Source organism: Prionailurus viverrinus, chromosome A2 (assembly GCF_022837055.1).
Source record: "Prionailurus viverrinus isolate Anna chromosome A2, UM_Priviv_1.0, whole genome shotgun sequence".
Taxonomy (NCBI): domain Eukaryota; kingdom Metazoa; phylum Chordata; class Mammalia; order Carnivora; family Felidae; genus Prionailurus; species Prionailurus viverrinus.
This window is the reverse complement of record NC_062562.1, coordinates 15,752,585-15,777,719: the sequence shown is the minus strand read 5'-3', so window position 1 is coordinate 15,777,719 and position 25,135 is coordinate 15,752,585. Positions and strand designations below refer to the sequence as shown.

The following is a 25,135-nucleotide window of genomic DNA, read 5'->3' as shown; positions in this document are numbered from 1 at the left end:
CAGTGTGAGGCCGTTTCGTCCTTCTCTCATGTCTTTCTCAGCAGTCAGGTGGAGGCTCCTAAAGGTCATCAACTTGGCACAAACACTTGCCCTTGGCTGTCGGCTTTCCTGAGCATTTAGCCTGGATTGGACTGTCTCGTTCCGTCCCGTGACAGGGAGTCTCGTGGTGTGGCTGGCCAGCTCCTCGGGCTGCTCATGAGCTCAGGAGCAAGCTTTGGCTGTCAGCTTGCAGCTTCCCCAGTGGTGCCTGTCTCTCACCTGGCTCTATGGACCGGAGAGGTAGGACTTGGTGTGGCCACAGCAGTGTTCTGCACAGAAGCTGTGCTGGCCGGTACCCTAGCCATAGCCACATGTGGCTCTTGGGCCCCTGAAATGTGACCAACAGGATGTTTCATTAAATTTTTTCACTTTTAGTTAATTAAAAAAATTTTTTTTTAACATTTATTCAGTTTAAGAGACAGAGTGCGAGCAGGGGAGGGGCAGAGAGAGAGAAGGAGACACAGACTCTGAAGCAGGCTCCAGGCTCCAAGCTGTCAGCGCAAAGCCCGATGCAGGGCTCCAACTCATGAACTGTGAGATCATGACCTGAGCTGAAGTCGGATGACTGAGCCACCCAGGCCCCCCTCGTTTTTAGTTAATTTGTATTTAAACAGCCACACTTGACTTAGGGTTGTCTTATTGGACAGTGCATCTCTGGAGGACCTGTTCCCTCTCGCCCAACTCATAAGAGGCCGTGTCTCTGACTGAACTCCTTATTTATTGAGAGCTATGAAGGAGAGGGTAAGTGGAAACCCAGATGACCATGAGATCAGCCTTGGGGAGCCTAGCGTTGCGGCAGAGGGCTTTGAGGTTGTCAGTCTTCATGGCCGCTGTCTGCAGCAGATGCTTATTTCTGTGTGCATTATTCTCTGTGTGTGCATTAACTCCGGTGGAGTTAAATGCTGACATTTCATCGAGGTACAGTTATGAGTTATGTGCTCAAGAGACTGGCAGTCTGGAGAGTAGAGCAGCGCCAAGGTGGAGGGGAGCACGTTGATAACATCAGACTTGGGTGCACCGGGGAGGGTCTTGGCCAATGTGGGCTGAGGGTGGAAGGGGGAGCTGGAGGGAAGGGCTGGCAGTTGTTGGTGGGGGGACAGTGAGGGGTGGGGTGGGGTGGGGTAGGGTGGAGTGGGGTAGTGGTGGAGAAGAGCCTAGTGTTCTAGGTGAGGAGTCAGACTTGTCTATGTCCTGCTCATCCGTCAGGAAGTTGCCGCTGGCCTGACCTCATGTGGCCATATCCCCATGCCCAGTATAGAAGAGTCACTGCCTCCATGTTGACAGCCTCTTGCAGATCGGCTGTCATAACATTTACGTGGCAGCTTGTGAGGGGATCTCTTGATTTGCTCAATCCACAAGCAGCCCTTTGAGGTGGGTTTAAAACAGTTTATCCCTGTTCCGTAGACCAGGAAGCCCTGGCCCTGTGTCCCTCTCTGCTTCTCACCCCCAGATGCTTGGGAAGAAGCAGCCCCCAGGATGGGGTCTCCTTCCCATCACACACAGAAACTGCCATCAGGCCGCCTGGTGGACGCTGGGTAGTATAGTGGAGAGCATGGGCTTTGGAGCCAGATGGATTGTTTGGTTTGGTTTGTTTTAAGTTTTTGGAGCCAGATGGATTTTTTTTTTTAAGCTTGTTTATTTTGAAAGAGAGAGAGAGAGCTCAAGGGAGCAGGGGAGAGAGAGAGAGGGAGAGAATCCTCTCTCTAAGAGAGAGAGGGAGAGAATCCTAAGCAGGCTCTGCACTGTCAGCACAGAACCCGATGCTGGGCTGCAACTCAATGAACCGTGGGATCATGACCTTGAGCTGAAACCAAGAGTTGGACATTTAACTGAGTGAGCCACCCAGGTGCCCCCAGATGGATCTGATTTAAATTTTTTTTTTTTTCAACGTTTATTTATTTTTGGGACAGAGAGAGACAGAGCATGAACAGGGGAGGGGCAGAGAGAGTGGGAGACACAGAATCGGAAACAGGCTCCAGGCTCTGAGCCATCAGCCCAGAGCCTGACGCGGGGCTCAAACTCACGGACCGCGAGATCGTGACCTGGCTGAAGTCGGACCCTTAACCGACTGTGCCACCCAGGCGCCCCTGATTTAAATCTCAGTTCCACACATCTGTGGGACCCAGAGTGGATCTTTAAAACTCTGAGCCTCCCTGGCCTTGTCTGTAAAACCGAGACATGGCTTCTGACCTCATCAAGTAGCTAGAAGAACAGAGAAAGAGGTCCATGAAGTGGCTAGTTCAAGGTCTTACCCACGAGCCTTTTATAAGTTGGATGTGTGTCCTTTCTCACCCACCCTGTCAAAGTGAGGAAGTCTGGGTGTCACTGCTGGGTGACAGTGGGTAGAGCTGGTGTTTCTAAGGGAAGCGAAGAGGACATCTCAGTGGTCCCCCCGGCTTTCCTCAGCCTAGCTGTCCTTCCTCGAAGTGGAATTCACGTTTAGTGCAAAGTGTTAGATTAACACAAGTAGATTTGCAGAGCCACAGCCAAGATGGTGTGTGTGTGTTCCCCATTCTTCCTGAGGACCAACCTTCTCTTCCCCCGCTCTGCTCAGACCCTGAGATCTTGGAGCCAGTGACAGGGAGAACCTTGTGGGTGGGAAGTTTGGGACTCTCAACACAGACACCTGTTGATGAGCCAGTGTTGCAACTTTGGATGGAGTCATCCCTTCAGAGGGCCTTAACTTGTCATGTGTGAAATGAAGGTGTCAGATCAGTCTGAGGTTTTCAAACCTACCTGTGTGTCAGGATCACCTGGGGAGACAAGGTGCATTCTTTTCTTTGGCTCCACCCCAAATCTCCTGTTGAGATCTTGGTATGGAGCCTAGAAATCATGCAGTTTTAAAGATCCCCAGATGATTCATTTTTTTTTTTTTTTTTACACAAATCTTTGATCACTTCCTTGACATTCTCCCATGACAAAAGGAAGGAGAACACCTCCTTTCCCTGGGGCATTAGTTGCACATCCTCATGGCAGGAACTCTGCAGTCAGCCATCAAACAGGTATTTATGGAGGACTGGCTGTGTGCCAGGCCTGGGGATCCAGATTGTGAATAAGACTGCTTCTCTTCCTCAAGGGGCTTCTCTAGGAGGGGTGAGAGACAGTATACGTGTGAACAGGGAAGATAGTGTCAGGAACCTGTGAGTGGCGGGGCGTGTGTGTGTGTGTGTGTGTATGTGTGTGTGTGTGTGTGTGTGTAAGGAGGGGCTGTGTGTAAGACAGGAAGACCCCTCCGAGGGGGAGATTGGAGTTGGTGGTGGTTGCAGGGGAGGGATGGGATGCCAGGATCTAGGGGAGAACATTCTAAACTGAGCAGAGAACTAGCTTGGCTTGTTTGAGGGGCAGAAAGAACCCCTGCGTGGCAGGCATCCAGTGAAGGGTTGGGGAGGTAGGGCAGGAACTCGAGTAGAGAGGCCCTGGCAGGCTGGGGCCACAGGGGCTGGGCTCTAGGGGCAGTGGGGAGCCATTGGAGACCTGAGGGCTGGGCCCTGTCCTGACTGTGTGGAGGCAGGAGGCTGCTGCATTGGGCGAGCCGTGAGGGTCACAGGACATCCTGGCAGGTGGGCTGGGCTGGCTGGGGGGATGGTGGCACCTGTACCTGAGGTGAGAGGTACAGGGAGAGTGGTTTTGAAGGGGAATCAGGAGTGTGGTGTGGCTACATCGGGCCTATTAGCCATCTAGGTGGAGAGAGCCTGTCAAACGGGCATCGGGACTGCAGAGAGATGCCTGTGTGGATAGGATCTGGAGCCCTGGGGCTAGAGGAGGTCCCCTAGGTGCCGGTTTAGCCAGCAGAGACGAAGGCTGGGGGAACAGGCATGTCAGAGGCACTAGCAGAGGAAACTTGGATGGGGGTCAGGGGGGCTGAGAGAAGCCAGGTGAGGACCAGAATGGGTTTGGACCCGACAAGGTGATGGGCAAGCGATTTTGGTCCGGCTGTTTCCGGGAAGTGCGTGCGGAAGGGGAAGGTGCCAGGGGGGTCCTGGTCACAGCCTCGCCGTGGGTTAGGCTTGTCCTCTGCTTTGAGGCCACGCCAGCCTTCACCTGTGAGACTCCCTGATCTCCCAGGAGAGGCAGCACCAGGCTGAGGCAGTGCTCCTGTGGCCTTGCTCTCTGGGCTGGCCCGCTGTTGTGGTGTGGGCAGCCTTCCCCACCCCCTCCCCTGCAGGTGGGCAGGCCCTGAGGGCTGCTCTCAGGGGAGCTGAATGCTGTGCCGGAGTCAGCCCCCTGCACCGGGGGTTGTTGGAACAATTGCTTTTTGCCACCGTGCTCTGCCAACCCTGAGATCAATGGAGAGATAAATCTCTTCATGTTCCCGAGCTTTGTGAGTCTTTGGCCAGAAGTCGCCATGGTAACCCCTGCCTCCCGGGATGAAGATGAAGTGAGATGGTGTGTGCGCATGTGTCCTTTCTGCTACACTTGTATTTTACCCCTAGTGAGGACCCCTTTATTTTACAGATGTGACAGCAGAGACCGAGAGGGCCCACACCCTGATCCTCTGACCTTGGTCACCTCCCTGGGGAGCCCACCGCCTCCTGGCCGAGTCCTGTGGTGCTCTGCCCGTGGCGTGGAACTGGTGCCTGCTTCCCCTGGGAGCCGAGCAGGGAGGGCCCTGCAGTGGCTGCCTCAAAGCGGAGGAGACCTTCCCGCAAACTGGTCTCATATTCTGGGGAGACACTACTGGCCTGGGCTAGGGGTGCGCCTCTAAGTGTCCCTCAGAGAGAGGGCAGGGCTTCTCGAGGTAGATGCATGCTGTTCTGGATCCTTCGCTGTTTAGCTCACCTGTCACCCGAGGCAGCCTCATGAAGCAGCCCTGGGCAGGAGGCCGTAAGATGAGGTCCCTCTTTCTTGCTACGCAACTGACACGTTGTTGGGGCCTCAGCTTTCCCTTTGAGTGACTTCTGTGGCGTGACAAGATGTAACCAGGTGTTTGCAAGGCCTACAAATGGGGGACAGAGGGTTGAAAAGCAAAGGAATCTTGAAATTCAAGCTGGTTTTTCATTTTTCCATTAGCTTTTTCCAAAAGAATTTTTGTGACCTTGGTGGTGAATCCCTCAGTTGTTGTTGCCTGTTTCCTAGAGCCAGGAGGGCAGAAGGGCGTGTGCTTCCCTCCAGGTAGCCGTCCTCTGGGTGTGCTTCGGGGACCTGAGGTACTCCTCTCTTTGGGGACTGACTTCTTACTGTCCTCTCTTTCGATTTTAGTAATGTGTTTTTTTTTTTATATATGGGCTTAACTTCTATTTTTGACAACTCTGTAGTGGCATTAAAAAAAATTCTCTTTTAAGTGAAGTGTACTGTACATAGAGAAAAGGAGACAAATCAGCCCAGTGATTTTTTTTTTTTTTTTACACCACACGAGCACATTATGTAATCAGTCACTCAGATCAAGAAACATGGCAGCCTCCCAGAATTCCCCTCCTGCTCCCTGCCCGGGTGCTTGCGCCCCAAGATTAATCGTTTGGGACTTTTAACACCGTTGGTTGGCTTTTCTTTCGAACTTTATACAAAGGGAGTCATAAAGTACATAGTCTTTTGGGGTCTGACTTCTTTCATTCATTGTTGTGTCTGAGCCGTTGGGTGTGGTGTCAGTTCATTCTTACCGCTGTGCAGTATTCCATTATTCGAATGTACCCCATGGGATCTGTCCTCTAGGTTTTGAGGCTGGAGCCATAATGGACTGTGCTGTTAGTCCCGGTCTTGTGAATGTCTTGGTGGACTTGTGTACATATGTCTGCTGGGTACCTATATGCCTAGGAGTAGAAGTGCTTGGTCATGGCTAGATACTGCCAGGCAGCTTTCCCAGTGGCTACACCATTTCACACTCCCACCAGCAGTGTCTGAGCATTCCTCTCTGACACTCCCAGCGGCTAGTCTTTTTCATGTGAGCCATGCTGGTGGGGATGTAGTGGTATCCCTTTACGGCTTAAATTAGCAAATACAGTTGAGCATCTTTTCATATGTTTAAGTGAGTGCCTGTTCAAGCCTTTTGCCTTTTCCCCTTTTTTATTGGGTTGCCTGATACTGTTTCCTGTTAATTTCTAGTTCTTCATTCGTGTTCTGAGTAAGTCCTTTGTTCTGTAGATGTATTGCATTTTCTCCTCCTCTAGGCCTTGACTTTTCATGCTTTTTTGTTTAAGTTTATTTATTTATTTTGAGAGAGAGAGAAAGACAGAGCATGTGCACATGTACAAGTGTGTGAGAGCAAGCACACAAGCGGAGGAGGGACAGAGAGAGTGGGAGAGAGAGAATCCCAAGCAGGCTCCGTGCCTAGTGCAGAGCTCAGAGCCTGATGGGGCTCAATCTCAGGACCCTGAGATCACGACCTGAGCCAAAACCAAGAGTCGGATGCCTAACCGACTGAGCCACCAGGTGCCCTGACTTTTCATCCTTTTAATTGATTTCTTTGGTGAACAGAAGACGTTCTTTATTTTTATGTAGTCCAATTCATCAAAAAATTTTTTTCTGAATATGTTCTGTGGCCTGCTTAAGGAAATGCAGTAGTTGTATACTCCTAGGTCATGATGATGTTCTCTTATGCTATGTTCTAGAAGTTTTATTGTCTTACCTTTCACCTTTAGAGTTAAAAAAAATTTTTTTTAATGTTTATTTATTTTTGAGAGAGAGAGAGACAGAGTGTGAGCCAGGGAGGGGCAGAGAGAGACGGAGACACAGAATCCGAAGCAGGCTCCAGGCTCCGAGCTGTCAGCACAGAGCCCAATGCGGGGCTCGAACCCACGAACCGTGAGATCATGACCTGAGCCGAAGTCAGACGCTTAACCGACTGACTGTCCAGGCATCCCTCACCTTTAGATTTCCAGTCCGTTTGGAATTTCTTTGTTTTTGCATGGTGTGAGGTAGGAGTCAGGATTTTTTTCCCCCAGCGTGGATATCAGTGACTCAGCACTATTCGTTATTTGGCATTTGTTTTTTAGAAAGAAGACTATTTTCTTGTGAATGGTTGGCACAGCATCCTTGATGATACTGCTAACCTCACGCAACATCTCGATAATAATTGTGGTGATTATAATAGTAGCAGTAGCTAGTAGTAGTGGCTTTTTTTGGCATGTTAGTCCCAGTTTCTGCCAGCTCCTCAGTAGACGGGTAGCTCCTTGTAGGCGGCGACCACTCCTAAACTTACTTAACATCTCCCAGTGGCGCCCCCCCCCCCCCCCCCCGAATGGCACCTTACTGAGTGCTCTGTGTCCCATGACTCTGAGCTCCTTGGGCTTTGTGCATCAAAAGAGGACTGGCTGGACTTGCAGGGTGGGCAGGGACCCGCCAAGCCAGTTCCTCAAGAGCTGCTTGGCACTGCCATCCATGCCCCGGACCAACTGAGCAGGGGTGTTCTGAAAAGAAATAGGAGTTGCCTCAAACAGTTGCTTCTAGGTCACTTGTTTCAGGCTTGGGCTGCGTGCTTTAAATTGGCCGCCTAGGTGGCTCAGTCGGCTGAGTGTCCGACTTTGGCTCAGGTCACGATCTCCCGGTTCATGGGTTTGAGCCTCGCATCGGGCTCTGTGTTGACAGCTTGCGCACAGCCTGGAGCCTGGTTCAGATTCTGTGTCTCCTTGTCCCTCCGCCCCCCTCATACTGTCAAAAGTAAAAAAATGTTAAAAAAAAAAAAAAAAAGTAAAAAACACAAAACAAAACATTTGGCCCCTGTGGACATTTGGGCCAGGATGTGGTCGATCTGTAGTGCTAAGTGTTATAATTCTGATTTGAAATGCAATTCATGTTCTTGTTTAGGGGGAAGATGTGGCCTGTGTTTCATGTTGGGATAGTGAGGAACACTTCCCCATCCCACACCCACACACTTCCCCACATGCCCCCCGAGATTCCCAAGCCACCCCCAGTGCATGTATGCATACACATATATAGTATATCTGCCTACCCTCCAGTCCCCACACCCCCACTCCCTCTATACCCCCAGCTCCAACCCACACCTGCACACAACCTGTATCTCCCCAGACTACACACACACAACTCCCCCATACTCACAAGCCGCCCCCCCCCCCACACTGTTCCCTCAACACTCCCCTGCTACGCACACGCTCAGCAGCTGGGAGGGGCTTGTCATTTCTAAGCGGCTGTAGAGGTTCAGGAGACCCCACTGCAGCACTTGATGTGGCTTGGATGTGTCTAGCCCTGCTTCCTTCAGGGCCCTTCCCTTAACCCTTGGTGGCCTGGCTTCTCCCCAGTTTTGTTTAGGAGGGAAGCAATGGCTTGTACTCTTGAAAGAATTCCAAGAGGAAAAACGGTCACTGTGGTAACGATGCCCCGTGGGGAGTAAAAATCCACACTCGAGGGCTGTTTTCATTCAGGCTTCTAAAGAGCTGCTCTGTCTGGAGAAAGTGTGAGTGGCTGGAGCAGAAGACATTTGTCCTTTCAAGGACAGCCCCTCCCTCCTGCCTCCACACTGTGTTCTGGGCCTGGTATCACCAGATTTTTTTTTTTTAATTTTTTTTAATGTTTATTTACTTTTGAGAGAGAGAGAGAGAGAGAGAGAGAGCTCAAGCAGGCAAGGGGTAGAGAGAGGGATACACAGAATCTCAGTCAGGCTCCAGGCTCTGAGCTGTCAGCACAGAGCCTGATGTGGGGCTCAAACTCATGAACTGTGAGATCATGACCTGAGCTGAAGTCGGACACTTAACCGACTGAGCCACCAAGGCGCCCCAAGATTTCTTGCGGGGGGGGGGGGGGGGGCGGGGCAGGGAGGGAGAGGGGGGAGCGGGTAATTGAATCCTAAAGAAAATGCACCTGTGTTTGCTACCTGGGTGAGGAAGCCATCAGATGAGAGAACTTTCCCTGCTCTGGGTCTGGGGGTCCAGGAGCCCAGAACTGTTCAGGAGTGGGAGTGTGCACTGGGCCCTCTGGGACAAGGAGTAGGTCACTGAGCCCTTTGAGCCCTCCTTGTGCACCTGGCCAGCATCACTCTTCTTGCTCAGTGCCTGCTATGTGCCAGGCCCTGTGTAGGGCTTGGGGACCGAGGTCAGCAAGGGCAGACTGGGGACCCCGTGGGGAGACTGGACCCATGTCCCACCAATATAATAATAATAATAATAATAATAATAATAATAATAATAATATAAGAAATTATAGGGGCGCTTGGGTGGCTCAGTCGGTTAAGCGGCCGACTTCAGCTCAGGTCATGATCTCGCGGTCCGTGAGTTCGAGCCCCGCGTCGGGCTCTGTGCTGACAGCTCAGAGCCTGGAGCCTGTTTCAGATTCTGTGTCTCCCTGTCTCTGATCCTCCCCCGTTCATGCTCTGTCTCAAAAATAAATAAACGTTAAAAAAAAAAAAAACTAAAAAAGAAAAGAAATTATAAGACAACACAGCGCTATACACTGGGGAGGGGTGTCCCAGAGCCACGAGAGCCCTGGAGGGAGGGCTGGGAGCACTTGTACTCCATAAACGGTGCGCTGTGCCGAGGAGAGAGCTTCTGAACCCGCTGTGAATGTGCTGACCCCACTTGATCTCCTTGGTTAGCTTATGGGGCTGTCCCCATTTGGGCTCTGTGTCCCAGGCTGTGTAGCTCTCCAACTGGAGTGAGACCTGGCCGAGGCGCTGAGAGAACATCTGGGAAGGGATCGAGCGCAGGGCATGGAGGATGACAGCTATGGGGAGGCATGGAAGAAGAGGAGGGGTGGGGCAGCGCTGGCAGGTGTGGAGGTGGTCCAAATTTGGGAAGACCCTGTGTGGAAACCGCCTGCCTCCCCCGGTTCCCTGCACACTGTGGCTGGTCTCTTCTGGCTTGGACTCACATTCTCTGCGTGCACGTAGGGTCTGCCCTTCTGAACTGGTCAGCCCAAGGGCAAGAGCTTGGTCGCCCACTGGGTGATGCTGGCGGCCGCTCTGGGTGACCTGAGGGAAGGAAAGAGGCATGCGTGCGGGGATCTGTTCTGTGACCCTTTTCGGCAGTGGGGTGAGGGGAGTGGACATCACTGGGCAGGGGGGTGGGATGTCGTTGGATGTCGTGGGCCTCACGCTTTGAGGGCACAGGCCTTGTGCTGGGGCTCCACTGTCATCACCGTGGTTGGCGCCTCCTCACTGAGGACCTACTCCATGCGGGCCACGGCACAGGGCTCCTCACACCGTGTCGACTCTCGTTATCAGCTCTCCGCAGCTGAGGAAGGTGCAGCCCCGCAAAGCTAGTGATCGCCCAAGTTCACAGCAAGCCGGTCAGCTCCCAGCTGCTTCCTCGTGTGCTTCTGCCTTCTCAGCCCCTCAGCCCAGCACATGGCTTAAAAAAGTACTCTTGACTTCTCAAGGAAATAACGTATAGGTGAGGATTAAAAGACCTCCTTTAAGCAGTATTTCCGCCCACAAATAAATGTGCCAGTTCTGACTTATAGTTTAAATTTGGTTTCAATTAGGATTTTATCACTTCTGAATCACACCAGAGAGAAGACAGCTGCCTTACCTTTACTTCTCCCCAGACTGTAACACTTGGAGAAGCAGCTGATCAGAGGTTAAAATAGCTTCTAGTCGCCCAGAAGCCTCAGCACACTTTGTCGCTCTGTAAAGTGCTGAGTTGCCTGGGAATTGACGTGCAAAGAATTTGCTTTTCCAACCTGCTCGTGTTGGGGCTGTGTACCTTGCACGCTCAGCTCCCTGTTGGGATGGAGGGATGGGGAGGCGGACCCCAGGCCAGCTGAGTGCCTTGCCTGCGTCAGCCGTTGGCCTTTGTGATGGACTTGGCTGGGAGGAGGGGGTGCTGGGGCCAAGTACACAGAACACCCGACATCCTGCGCCCGGCTTCTCCATTTGCAAAGTGGGCGTCAGAACCTTTATGCTGCTTACCTCCCAAGGTCTCCCCGTGGATCCAAAGAGCTGTGGGACCTAAGACAATTTTGAGCCCTGAAAGTCCTGCACATACTTTACTGTTAGGTTATTGCTATAAAGGGTCACGTGTAGCCCGGGTACTTAGTTGCAAGCAACAGAAATCTATTTTGTTTGTTTAAAAAACAAGAGCCAGTCTTGGAGGTATGCAGGCAAAAAGAAGCCCAGCAGTTCTCGCGAAAAGTGGCTCCCCTACCTGCCTACCTGCCTCTGTACTAGACTCAGCCGCGGGCTCGGCTGCGGCCCTGCAGTCCTGTTGCAGCTGCTGCCAAAGGGAAGTCTGTGCTGCTGCCCCCTGTGCCCTTCCTAGCTCGGAAAGTGAGTGTAGGGCGCTCTCAGCCTCTGTACTGTGCAGCTGGCTCTGTTTTGCCCAGGCTTAGGTAGAGCCTTCCCACGTAAGGCAGGGGCACAGGCACTGGGCGGCCCGTAGAGTGACCTGGGAACTCAGGGTCCGTTCCCCTTCCTCCATGGCTGCAGGCAACCTGATGGTGTAGACAGCCTGGTCAGCTTGAAGTCAGGAGACTGTGGTCCAGGCCTAGCTCTTGTCCTTCTCGTCCTGCACGTTTCAGGACCTCCTGCTGCCCTCAGGATGTTTATGTTGTATGAGAGCTTTGTCTGTACTGCTCCTCATCCTGCCTGCTCTGTCCAGCGCCCACCCTGGTCACTGCAGCTTGGGGCGGCCTCCTACCGCTCACTTCCTCTCCTCGGTCAGCCTCTCTAAGAGGAGGGATGGGGTCGGACTCGGAGGCTCTTCCGGTGGACCATGTGGCAGAAGTGTGACCCGGGAGTGGGCAGGCTCTGGGAGCATTCAGACTTCCACGTCTTACCGGGAAGATTGTGACTTGGTAGGTTCTATTTATAACAGGTTCCGTGGGCCACTGGATCTGGTTCATCCTGTACCTGATGTTATCTGAGGCCTTTGCAGCCCTAACAGTTTGTGGTTTTCTTTCTTTTCTCATTTGGTAAGAATGGACATGGTCACACTTCTCTGGCTGTTATGCAGAACACACACCCAAGCCTTATTTTGAAAGTTTTGGAAGCGTGATGCAATCAGAAAACCTCAGTTTTAGTGCTGACCTTTTATTTGCTGTGAACCATTGAGTAAGTCCTTTAGTTGTTCCAAACCTCGCTGCATGGAGGGGGTGACCATACCTGATCCCAGGGAAGTTGTGGGGCCAGAGGCCCTATGTGCGTGTGAGAGGGAGACGTGGATAGCTGTGTGGGCAGTGCACTGTGCAGGTGGAACGGGCTGCCCCTCCACACAGACTCCCAAGCAGCTCCCCTTTGCCACCCTTGGGATGAGAAGTGGCTCTCTTGACCCATATCCGACTCGGTTTTCAGTGGCTTCACCCGGTGACCCTCGCCCTTTCCTTTCTGGTCCTTTCTTTGTGCTCTTTATAAATCACACTCTGTAGTCACGTTGTTGCTACCCCCTGCCTGTCCTCTGGCTTTTCCTGGCTTCTCAGTCCCCGCGGGCTAATGTCTGTAGCCCCTGGGGCAAGCCTCCATGCTGGCGCCTCCTTCCCGCAGCCCCAGTGCACCTTGGATGTCTCCCTCCTCTCCACAGAGACGGGGCTCAGGCTTAGCACACCTGCCCCTTCCAGTTCCCCTCATGCCCCTGCCCTCCACGGACAGCTCACGCTTCTTGCAGGTGAGTTCAGGTTTCATCTTGTCAGCTGTTAGTCACCCAGGAAGTCACAGCGCTCACGCCGTGTGATGACTATCCATTCACCTGTCTCCTTCCCCTTTCATCTGCCCCCGTCCGCCTGAGGGCAGCAGTCATGTCTTCCTCACCTTTCTGTTCACAGAGGACAAGGCTCAGAGACACTCTGAGAATAGTTGAATGAAGAAATGAGGCCACTAGACAGGCACGTGGATTTGGGAGTTGGCCGGGCTGAGACTTTTCTCAGGGAGAAGCAGAGTTGCCTTTACTTAAGAGTCTGTAGTCTGTGGCCATACCTGCCAGATGAACTGCACTGTGTGCGAAGTCTATCCAAGACCACACAGTTTCCAAAGTCGGTTGTTCAGGCATGGACTGGGGCGCTTGGACGCCCGCCCACGCAGAAAAGTAGCGGCGCATCCCGGTTGATCACACGCTTTGAGTAAAGCCAGTGGTGTCATGTGGATAGCAGGAACCCTGATGTGGTCTTGTTGGTGGCTGTCAGGGAACGCTTGGGGGGACCCTGTTGGTGGCTGTCAGGGAACGCTTGGGGGGACCCAGCACGGGTGTGAACAGGCACATGGGCCTGGTGGGGAGGGGGAGGTAGAAGAGTAATTTTCAGGGTCACTTACTGGGGTTTTCAGGCCCTTGCTTGCCGTTTCCCTTGGATTCAAGGATGGTGAACACGTGATAGGTGGGCTCCCTCTTCCCTCGGGGGCTCAGGCTGAGAATCCTGTCCACCATCCAGGGTTCATGTGCAGAGGGGAAGCCTGTTTGCTCTGTAGTCGGACAGATCTGGTGAGGGTCAGGTGCCAGCTGTACGGCCTCAGGACCGGAGATTCTGGGTGGCTGTTCCATCCCCCCGATACAGCCAGCTGGGCTCCCGTTGCAGTGCTGTGTGACTCTGCTGTCTACTGTGAAGCACGGGAAGGGGGTTCTGGGCCAGCCTCCCAGTGCCACACGAGGCCGTCTCATACCGGGGCAGGGGGTTTCTCAGTTTCGCAGACCTTCTTGTTTGCCTTGTGATTCGCTTGCTCTTGCTCCAGCCGTGGACTTTACCACGGTGAGGAAGTCCTGGTGGTTGCGAGTTCTGCTTTGTGGCAGAGGACGCGTTTTCCCTCCCCAAAACGGGAAATGGTGAGGCCGGGTGAGAGGGTGGGGAGGTAACCTCACCGCTCACCATCAGTTGGTTTCTTAACTGAAATTTTTGTCATGAGCCGGGCAGCTGTCTGGCCTCGTTGGAGGGTGCTCGTCCTCCAGCGCAGCTGCTGGTTTGGCTGCTGGGCCCAGTCCCGGGCTGCAGAGGGACGCCAGTGTGCGTCTGCCCTCGTCTTCCCGTGGCATGCTGGTTCTTTGAGTTTTGTGTGTTTTTAAGCTTGACAGAGGTCACTAAACGTTGACGAGGCTGCATTGGGCCTGAAGGCCAGCCTTGGTTTCCTGCTTTCCCGTTGAGACGGGTGAAGGTCAGGAGAGTCTGTGTAGGGTGTGAGGACAGTCCAGACAGTGAGCTACACACAGCTGGGTTCCTCTAGCTGTTTTAGATCATTTTGTTATTAAATCACTTTGACGACGGAATGAAAGGAAATGGAAAAAACATTACCCACAGTCGTGCTGTGTGAGCCCGTGAAGTCTCAGGCCACTGCCTGTGTCTTGTTGCCATGGTTTGGCTCACGGCTGTGTGTGTGGGCTCTGTGCCTCTCCCGGTCCCGTGTGTTCTGTTTCGTGGTGCCGTTCCCATGACCGCGTGGCCTAGCCACGCCAGCAGGTTGGACTCCCCTCGTAGCTCCAGTCCTCCCTGTTAGGAGAAACCTAGCTGTGAGCACCTCTCCGTGCATTGCTCTTTTCTCTCCTTGTGGTGCTTTTCTGGAATTGAAGTTCCTGGCTCAGAAATGGTCCCGTCTGGGTCACATCTCTCTGAAACTACACCAGGAAGAGACGGGAGGCAGCGTGATGCTGATGCAGACGTGCTGTTATACACCCATGAGACCCCGTGTGTGTGTGTGTGTGTGAGGTGGGGGCGGCCGTGTGGCCAGAGCAGAGGGCTGGGTTCTATGGGGAGCAGCCTAGACTTGAGGCCCACCCTCCCCTTTGGACCCTGGGACCTGAGCTGTGTGACTCCGGGTGGGCTCTAGACTCGCATTTTTCTAATCTGTGAAAACAAGCAAGCAGCCCTGACCTTATTAGACTTTTATGACGACTACTCAAGTAATGATTATTTCAGTTAATTGAATCATCCGTTGCCTGGCGTGCTGTCGTGACCGCTATTATTGTAGGAAATACAGTAGAGCAGGGATGAGGAACAGTCGGGTCCCGCCCTCCCGGAGCTCACCTTCCACTGGGAAGTCTTCTTATTTGATGGACCTGGTTAGATATGATCCTTCCCGCACTCCTAGGAAGTGGGCACTGTTGAGATTTTTGCCCTCGATCTACAGGGGAGAAGCAGAGGTGCAGGTGATTGTCGGAGGGGAGTGTAGCACTGACAGCTAAGTGGTGAACACGCAGATGTGTGTGGTGGGAAGAACCGCATGTGTGGCAGCAGGGAACTGGGCTTCTGGCTGTGTCCCCAAAGCAGTGGGAAGAGTAGGGGTCTGACGTGCACAGACCTGAGTTAGGTGCTACCCAGCCTCAGTCTTTGCGTCCATGAGACAAACCCACTGACCCCTGATGCCTGGAAGTTGTGGGAGGAGAACCTTGTGTATAGGGGAGGAATTAGCACGTGTGTCCTACCTCCTCTGGCTTGCTCATTCACTCTTTTGCTGTTAGTCCCGCTGCCGTAATGTGCTGGGTGCTGGGGAACAGAGATGGAGAGGCCTCTCAGAGCGCCCCCTTTAGGGGGGAAAGACAGATGATAAAATCGCATGCTGGCAAATCCAGGTAAAATCCAGTGTCTGGGGTACTTATCAGTGGAGGGCCTGCCTGGGGAAGAAAGCCCTTCTGCTGAACAGGGGTGTGACCTGTGGCCCACACAGCGGGGGACGTGCCGAAGCCCACCTGCCGTCTGCCAGCTGCCCTGCAGTTGGGTGGTATGTGCAGAGCGATGGCTTCTGTGGGGAAGCCTCCCGCGGGTGGTGCCTGTCCTTCCAGCCTGGGGCCCTTGTCACTCATCCCTGAGGGGATCAGATGGGTCATTCTTAACTTGAGCTTCAATTTTAAAAATGACACGTTTGTCACCTACAGAAACTTGGCAAAAAAATAAAGAAGCGATATTAGAAAAGGATGATGCCTTCCATTCACACATCACTACGTTTGAAAAGGTTAGAGGTAGATCAGTTTCTCTGCGGGTTGGACTGACAGTAACTGGTCTCTTGTTTCCCAGCCTGGATCTGGGCCCTGGGCCCTGGGTACCTGTTAAGTCTGTTTTGGTGCCCAGAACTCAACTGGCTGTCCACTTTCTTGGGGGTTTTTTGGTGTGTGTCAGAGCAAGGGGTGGTGGGGATGAAAACAGGGAACGGCTAGCTGGTTCCCCAGGGGGGTGCAGACACGATGGACATGATGGCGGGACCCGGGGGACACCCCTGGATGCCAGGCCTGGCACGTAGGTCCTGCACCAGAAGGCGGACCCAGGTTACTTTCTTTAATCCTTGACATCACTGCTGGAGTAGCGCCGGCCCTGCTTTAACAGGGGAGGAATTGGAGAGGTCCTGAGTTTGCCGCACTTCCCACCATCTCTAAGCTGTGGAGCTGTGGTTTGCCTGCGCCTGCCGGTCTAGCCCTGCTGCCTGGGCTTCCTCGTCCCATAGGGCCCTCCCCTCTGGCGGCCCAGAGGCACTGGCCCTGGCTGGCTGTGTGTGAAGGAAAGGGGGTGCCTGGTCTTCGCCCTGCCCTCAGCAGGACCTTTCAAGGGCTTCTTTCCTGCTGGGGACACCAGGCCCATGGGGGTCATCCCAAGCCTCTGGACCTCACAGTGCTACTTGTTCCCTCTGCTGCCCTTTCCCCTTGCCCCCACTCCTTAAGGTGCAGGACAGGGGGTACTTCCTTTGGAGAGCCTCCCCGGATACCTCAAATGCCACCCAGAGAACTCTGTGTGCCTCCCCACCAGCACCATGCTGTTGACGCCTTCCCTTTCCTCCTCTGGGTCACTACCCCCTCGAGACTCTGAAGAGCTATGGGTTGTTACTCCAGAAGAATGAGCCTTTTCACACCTGGCCTGTGTGTGTGTCTGATCGCTGAGCTCTGGGATCCTGTCCATGGACCCAGGCTAAGAGTTCCCACCCTGGTCCCTGAACACTAGGGGCCTCCTTGTTCTTTCTCCTCCTCTGGACCTAATGTGGCGTACCTAGCACGAGGAAGCCAGTCAATATTTGTTAACTAATAATCTGCTGGACGGGCCATCTGCTGCCTCCTTTGAACACAGCCGGTTTCCCATTTGCACCTGGGACAAGAATAGGACCAGGCTTGGCATGGGGCCAGTTCCCCCCACTCCTCTGGGGTGGGGCCACGTAATAGGGCATCGATGGTGGGGCCAACCCTGCCTCTGCTGAGGACGCCTGGACAGGCTCTGGACCCTTGGCCCGCGTCCACACCGGCCTTCGTCAGACTGCAGGCATCAGCCTAACCCTCGTCTGCTTGAGAGCCCCTGCTCCCTTCTCTTAGTCCCCTCACCACGGCTACCTTCTGTGTCACAGGCGCCTTTTTCTCCCCATGAGGCTCAGTCACAGCCTGGAGCCAGTCGTCTGTCTGACCTCGCCCTGTCCCCCAGAGCGCTCAGGCACCCCCGTGTTCCGTCTCAGCACCACTGCCCTGGTTCCGGCTCTTATCTGCGGCCCTTATCTCCAGTTTATTACTGTGCCCCCCTCTCTTTGTTCTCGCCGCTCACAAGCTTTTAGGGAGTGCCTGCACCCCCGGGAGAGCAGTGGCTCTCTGTTCCTGGACGCTGTGAGTCTGATTCTTGGTGAAGCACTGAACGCAGAATCAAAAGATCTGTTCCCCGGCACAGATTGTCACCCGTCTTCTGATGTCTTCATGAAGCAGACACTGTCATGCTTCTTGTCTACTCTCAGGATTGATGAAAGTGAAAGCTTATCATGACCTCTGCAGATGCAGGCAGTCTGGGCCTCTAGCCCTGTGGTTTCTCTCTGGCCCTGCCCTTCCTGCCCTGGCACGGTCCTCCCTGCCCTTCAGGTCTGCTGCCTCATCCATGCGAGCGGCCGGCTCTTCTCCTTCCTCCCTGGCTCCTCCTCCACTCCTGTGACAGTGCCATGATGTCAGTGTGGTAGTCTTTGTTTTCATAGAATAGGAAACTAAGGCCAGACAGGTCAAATAACTTGTCCAGGGTCACACAGCAGGGCGAATACGGAGCTGGGTTTTGCCAGGCAGGGTTCGGCCCAGAGCCCTTGCGCTCTACCTACAGCAGTTAAGACAAGTGCCTGCCCTCAAGGGAGTGTCCACCTGCTGGACAGAGTGGGCATAGCAGGCCAGGTAGTCCCAGACCAGAGTGCCGCCCTGCGGGGATCACTGCCTGCCCAGGAGACTCAGAACCTCCCTCCCCACCCTTTCCCCAGTCCCTGGGCAGTAGAGGACTGTGCAGTTTCTGTGCCCCAGTGTGGTGGCATTCAGCCCGGGGCTTATCACTGCATATTCAGGGTGAGTCAGACCCTGGGTGACTGCCCTACCCCGTGAGTGCCCTTGGAGCACAGCGCCTGCTGCAGCCGCACCCCACAGGAAGTCTCTCCACCTGACATGCGGCTGCCCTGGTTCTGAGGATGGGCAACAGGGTGAAATTGTGAAACCTGCCAGCTTTGCCCCCAGCCAGTCCCTTCCTGTCTGTCCCCCCTCTGCCCCTTTCTGTGCCTACCTCTCCTTGATTTTTCCCCGCCCTGGGCCGAAATCAACTGGAGAGGCTCAAGCTGGGGTCACTTTCACTTCTTCTTAGGGGACTGGGTTTGGGGCCTTGTTCTCTCTTGATTGTTGAACAGAAGGGCCGTTTCCATGAACAGCTCAGCAGGCACACCCAGAGCTAGTGAGGCATCTGGGTACTGGAAAGGGTTTCTGTACCTGTGAGTTCCTGTTGGGTCTCTAGCTGCTTCAGTAACGGGCTGATGGTAGGGGGAACCTAGATCAGAGGTTGAAGTGTCTGTTAACACTTTCCTGCTTCCCTCTTCCTCTTCTGGAAGGAAGAACCCTGGGCAGCATCTCCTCTTAGGATGAGGGAGGAGCTTGCTCCTTGTCCTCAGCGAAAGAGTTCCTGCTTCAGCAGGCTGCCCTGGTGGCAGTTCCCACCCTTGTGTGATCGTAACCAGCACAGATGCACAACAGCCGCAGGCTGGGACAGGTCTAGGCTGGGAGTGGACCATCTCACCTGGTTTCTGGTCTCCCCATCTTCTCTCCCATAACTCCCCTTCTAGGCTGCCACAGTGCCCTTTGAGAGTTGGGCTAAGCCTGTCCGCAGCCCTGGAGGATTGCCTCATCAGCCCCCTCTGCTCCTGACCTCGCCCAATCCTGGCTGAGCCAGCCACGTGGGACGGCCCCACAGGCCTGGACAGTGCCCTGGCTCTCCCCTCATGGCTTTGCCGAGCACTTACCATTCCAGCTTGGTAGCTGCTTGGTAACCCTCCCTCTACTGGACATTTAGAATTGAGTTTAAGGGTTACCTCCTTCTCTGACAACACCTATCCCTTGCCAGTTCCCCAAGCATACAAAACATTTAATAAAGTCTTCCTTACCACCCACTCATGACACAGAGTTACCTTTTTCTTTCTGTTCCTTTGTGTGGATTTGAGGTCCTTGAGGACAGCGCTCTTGTTTCCTTTATGTTTGTGACCAGGGGCAGACCAAGCGCACACACAGGGGACCAGAGTCACAAGGGGAGAGGGAGGGCAGCAGCAGGAGACAGCAGCTTTTCTCCCACCCCCCCCCCCCCCACCCCTCTACATTTTTGCGGGCTGATTGAGTTTCTAATAGGATTCAGGCAAATAAGGATTGATGCGCACCCCCTACCCCCTGCAGGGATACTCAGCTAATGAGGGCTTCTTCCAGGAGGGCACTGAAGAACAAACACATTGTTAAAACACCAAGTCTGGAATGCCCCAGAATTGATAAACCTCCAGCTGATCTGATATTTTATTATTTTTGTTAAGTAAGCTCTATGCCCAACGTGGGGCTTGAACTCATGACCCTGAGATCAAGACTTGCATGCTGTACTGACTGAGCCAGTCAGGCACCCCTCCAGCTAGTCTAATAAAGAAAGAGAAGAGACACAGGTTGTCAGTGTCCATGGATTATCATTATGGATCCCACAGACATTGAAAGGATAATAAGAGTGTCATAAGCAGTTTTATGCCAGTAAATTCAGTAACTTAGGTGAAATGGATATCCCTTGAAAGATACAAATTAATGAGACTGACACAGGAAGAAATAAAATCTGTAGAGCCCCATATCTAAAACCTCACAAAGAAAACTTTGGGCCAAGATGGCTTCACCGAAGTCTTATCGTAGACTTAAGGAAGAAATGATACCAGTCTTGCACAACCCTCATTTTATTTGTAAAAATGTTGGTTTTGGCAAAAGGATTTCTAACAGTGTGAAACCATGCAATCAGGCCCTGTTTGGGGCAGGGCTATTTTTGAGAGCCCCTTAAGTGTTGCTTTCGAGGCCCCTTCCTCCTGCAGGCTCTGGGACAAGTGAGGACAGCAGGGTCAAGGCCTAGGTGTGGAAACTGGGCTGGGGTCAGAAATGGGGGGTATTTCCAGGAACAGGCAGGTGGACTGCGGGGAGGATCCTAGTCCAAGACATGGCTTTCCTGCCCTCTTCCACCAGTGTTTCTAAGAGTTTGGGTCTTCTGGAATTGGTGGAGAGAGTAATTAAATAGGCAAACATTTGATGAAGGTTGTCTCCTCCAGGCCAGGAGGAGCTCCAGGAAATGCCCCCACACTTGAGGAAGACGTGACGGACTTGAGGGACTGGATATGAATAGCGAGGAACCCAGGACTGTGTCCTGGGCCTGGGGTCAGACCCTGATGTGCTCTAGGCCCAGAGGAGCCACAAGCTTATTGCCTGTGAACCTTAGAAGGCTGCCTGCAGGAGGTGGCCTTTGGGTTGGCTTCCAGAATTGGTCAGAGGGTGGGTTTTCTTCAGGGTTATGAGAATGGGCATGTCAGGATTCGAGACAGAGAGTCGAGCATCAGGGTATTCTGGAATGGGCTGCAGGGCGAGTGTTGGGGCCTTGTGAGACTGCATGTTGAGAATGGCAGTTGTCCCGAGGGTCTGGGGAGCCAACGAGAGCTTTGAGCAGAGGAGCAGGAGATGTGACCAGCATCTTGGGCATGGATGGTAAGGTGCAGAGAGTCTTTGGGGAGGTGGAAGAGGAAAAGGAGAGAAGTGCAGCAGGGAGCTGCATCCTCCAGAGCAGAGGGGCAGAGGGGCAGCTGGCTGGCTGGCCCACAAGGGGGGCAGGGATGGTTGTGGGCTGGGTTGTGGTGGGGACCTATGGACGTAGCTTGGGAGAGGGGAAGGAACCGAGAACAGAACAGGGACTGGGAAGGAGAAAGAAGGAGAAAGAAGGGAGATTTGGGGAAGAGTGTGTGGGGGGAGGGGTTAAGCGGTGAGTCAGATTTAATGGTCCCCGGGTGGGCGAGTGTCTCCAGATGCCCTGGGATGCTGAGCCTCTTGAGCCCTGCCTGCACTCGCAGGGTGTACTTCGAGCTGGCTGTGGCCAGTCTGAGTGCGCGTGGCCGGATCCAAGCCACGTCTGAACCAGGTCTGAACTATGGCGGGGGTGGGGAGGTGGGGGGAGGCACGGGAGAGGTGGCTGGATCAGCGCTGTTTTTAGAAACTGAATGCCACTCTTGACACACTATCTCTCATCTGCTTGGCGAACACAGGGTGGGGGTCAGGACCTTGATCCAGACCTGCAGCCACCACTATCAGGCGCTATGGTCTTGGTCAAATCTTTTCCCTCTTCCCTGATGGCCATTCACCAGACTCCCTGTGGATTGCATGGAGGACCTGGAAGACAGCCCCAGGAGGACCTTTGAGTCTCTTAGGCTGGCGGGGTGGGGGGGTGGGGGGGTGGCGGCGTGAGGCTGGTGTGCACCTCCTGCTGCCATCCCAGGTCACACATCCCTGCTGTGACCGAGGCCAGGATGGCCCAAAAGCTGTTCTGCTACTCATGACACTCACTGTCTTATCCGAATCGCTGTTGAGTGGGAAGACTGGAGCACACCTCATCCTTGTGTTTATGTGGCCTGTGTATTTGTCAGCTTGCTCCTGCCCCACACGCATATCTTTATTGTTCTGGAGCACCTGCCCTTCCCACAGCAGCCCAGGCTGGGGTCATCCTTAACCTCACACTGTGCGCAGAGGTGATGACACAGCCCGCCCACCAGACTGCCCGGCATTTTTTAAAATGTCACCTAGGTAGTTGGGTGTTTTCTCATTTGTTGATGAATAACTGGCCTGCGCCAAGGCACTTGAGTGTCTCTGGGACTCCAGGAGAGCGGTGGCTGTGGTAGCTGCTGAGAAGGGGCATGGTGTTTGCACAGGACTGGTTCCCAAAGGCTGTTCCTTAGTCCTCACCCTCCTCTGCCAGGTAGTCCAGGTTAACTGAGCCCTGTGGAAAGAAGCCTTCCTGTGGGGTCACCCACCAGCCCACGTTGGGGAAAGCTGAGCCTTTTCTGCCCTTGCACCTCTGTCCTTCATCACCAAGGGGAGGCAGGCACTGATGGCCGTCAGGGTGTCTGCTAGCTGCCAGTTGGGAAGGAGCTTTTGTTTGACTGTCCAGGCTTATGGCTTGAATAATCCACTGGCATTTTGTCGGGGTGGGGGGGGGGTGCATGTGTCTGTTGGGCCTTTGTGGAGGGTCCTCCCCAGGCCCCAGCAGCCCTGGAGGCCCCAAGAACGCTAGCTTGTTTCTTATTTAAGGATTTGTATTCTAGGGGCACCTGCATGGCTCAGTCTGTTGAGCATTCAACTTCGGCTCAGGTCATGATCTCACAACTTGTGATTTTGAGCCCCATGTCGGGTTCTGTGCTGACAGCTCAGAACATGGAGCCTGCTTCAGATTCTGTGTCTCCCTCTCTCTCTGCCCCTCCTCTGCTCACACTCTGTCTCTGTCTCTCTCAAGTATAAATAAACATTAAAGAAAAAAAAAATAAAAGAACTTGTACTCTGTTCTCCCTTCCCTCTTTCCCATCACCAAACGAATGCCTCTCTGCTCCAGGGCTTACTTGTCCAGTGCGATTGCCAGATTCTTAGGAAAGGTCCTGCCAGCAGCTCCCCCAGCCTCTCTTTGGGCTCCTAGTGCCTTAGAACACTGGTCAGAGCCCTCTGTGATTGACCCCACCTGCCTTGACAACCTTACCAGCATTCACCTTCACCATGACTGCTATTGCAACCACCTAGGTGTTCATCTGACCACACCTGCCTTGGCTCAAGCTGTGCCCCCTCCAGGAATGCCTTTCCTACTTCTGTAACACCCAAATTCTGCCCATCCACCCCCTCCCCACCCCACAAAACCATGCTGACCGCTCTCCTGTTGCTGCTGTCACTCGTTCCCTGCTGCCTCCTGCCTCTTCCCCAAGAGACTAAGCTGCCCTGGGTTGAAAGAGCAAAAGATTATCTTGATCACATCACCTAAGGTTTTCTTTGAGCCAAAAGCCTCTAGGCTGGTTTTGGTGGTCTCCTTTCCCCGTAAGTGGGAGGCCAAGGAATGGTGGGGTCTGGTTTTTCTGAGTCTTCACGATGATCACTGTTAGGAAGTGACTCATAAAATAAATGCCACTCCTGGGGAGGCAATCATCAGCGGCATAAACAGACTTCTAGGAGAGCTAGTACACCAGCTACTTCACCTGTAATTTATGTCAGTTCTAGCTTTTTTTTTTTTTTAAAGCTTATTTTTTTTAGTAATCTCTACACTCAACATGGGGCTTGAACTCACAACCCCGAGATCAAGAATCTCATGCTCCTTTGATGAAGCCTGACAGATGCTTCCACCCCACCCCCCTACCCCACCTCCACCCCCGCCACCAGCTCTTTCTTATGTCGTAGCCAGCTCCCTGTGGCACCTTACTGATGTCTTCTCGGAACACTGCCCCAGCGAGATGGTCGAAGGCACGTTGCTGCCAGAAATGAAGTACACAGTGACACCCTCTGGAGGGTCAGCCCTGGCAGGCAGGGAGACCCTGGAGTCTCTCAGGACATGCACTGAGAGCAGAGAGCATGGTCATGCATTTGAGCACAGACCGCTGCACACACCGTGGATGTCTGTCTGTCCCCAGTCTGATCTAACGGAGTAAGGGAGAAGGTCCAGGAAGACTTGCTTCCACAGGTGGACGCGGCATGGTGGTATCCGTTGTTGTGGCCCCTGGTGGATCTGGAGAACAAGTATGCTATGTCAAGTGTGACATGAACATGACTTCTTTAGACTCACAGAGATGGGGGGCAGGAGAAAGACAAAAACGATTCAGAATTTTTCCTATAGAAACTTCAAATTAGTTCCCCTTCCCTCCATCCCCTGAATACATTGTGGGAGTCATATTGCAAGCCCAGTTCTAGTTTGAGCTGTGGTTCCTCCTTAATGTAAGCAAATAGGTGTTTCTGGAGAAGGGGAGTCCGGCCTGGAAGGGGAGTCCGGAGGCCTGAGCTTTTGCCCCACCCTCGTTGCTGGTCACTACTCTTCCCAGCTCAGCAGGGGACTCCCTCCAGACCCAGGAAGTGGGCCTCTGACACCGGCCAGCTTCATTACTCACCATGAAAACCTTCTAGCTCCTCCTGGTGTTCTCTGAGGGCCACTGGGGGTCTGGCCTGGGCTTACCGGTGGTTAAGTTTGGCGGGGTAGGGAGGGGGCTTGGGAGGGTAGAAGGCTGGCGGGGGAGAGGGAGGCTCCAGTGTTGTGCCCCACTTGGGGGCTGCAACACCAGGCTGCTCCTGGCCAGGGAGTCCCGTTTTTCGCCAGGTGCCTGGGCATCAAGGATTGCATGTGACCAAGTGGTTTTCTCCCTTCCTTTGCAGGACAAGGAAGATGGGGAGCCCAAGACCAAGCAGCTCAGAGAAGGGGAAGAGGAAGGCGAGAAGCACAGGTGAGGCCCGTGTGCCGCGCTCTGCCCTGTGTGCTCCAGTGACACCTGCCGGTTTCTGTGTCTTCTCACCTCTGTTCACAGTCTTTACCCCGTGCCTTCCTCCCCGCCCCGGGCTGCCTGCTCAGAGCTGAAAATGTCACCCTTCTCCCCAGTCGGAGCCTGAGCCTGCTCTGTACCCTTTCCCCTGCTGGCCCACTGGCTCGTACTCAGCCACCGGCAATTTCTTCCCGACCCGCCTTATGGTTTATCACTCTTCCTGTCAAACTGCTTTCGTGGCGTGATTCTTCGGCACCTGCAGAATCAGGCCCAGACCCTGCCTGGTGTGTAAGCTCTGTCCAGGCCACCGGCCTGGTCCAACCTAGTCCCTCCGTAACCTCTCTGGCCCTTCAGCATCTCCTGACGGCATCCTCTCTCAGCCTGGATTCCTCCTCATCTCCGTTTTCCTTTCATCTCTGCCTTTGACCTGTCGGTCTTCATGTGGAGCTCAGCTCAGAGGCCTCCGCTTCTTCATCCCTGTCTGTGCTCCCCCACCCCTCTCAGGTCATAGAGGGCTTTCCTCTTTGCAAATCCTGTCTTCTGGCTGAGTCA

The 25,135-nt window shown here is 53.8% G+C and overlaps 1 protein-coding gene across 1 annotated transcript in view; it reads left to right on the top strand.

Moving 5' to 3' along the window:
- CCDC12 (coiled-coil domain containing 12) overlaps window positions 1-25,135 on the top strand; it is a 54,592-nt gene that overhangs the window by 9,046 nt on the left and 20,411 nt on the right. Inside the window, exon 2 of the mRNA XM_047849458.1 lies at window positions 24,480-24,547. Coding sequence (XP_047705414.1) covers window positions 24,480-24,547 — 68 coding nt within the window. The remainder of the gene's footprint in view (window positions 1-24,479; window positions 24,548-25,135) is intronic.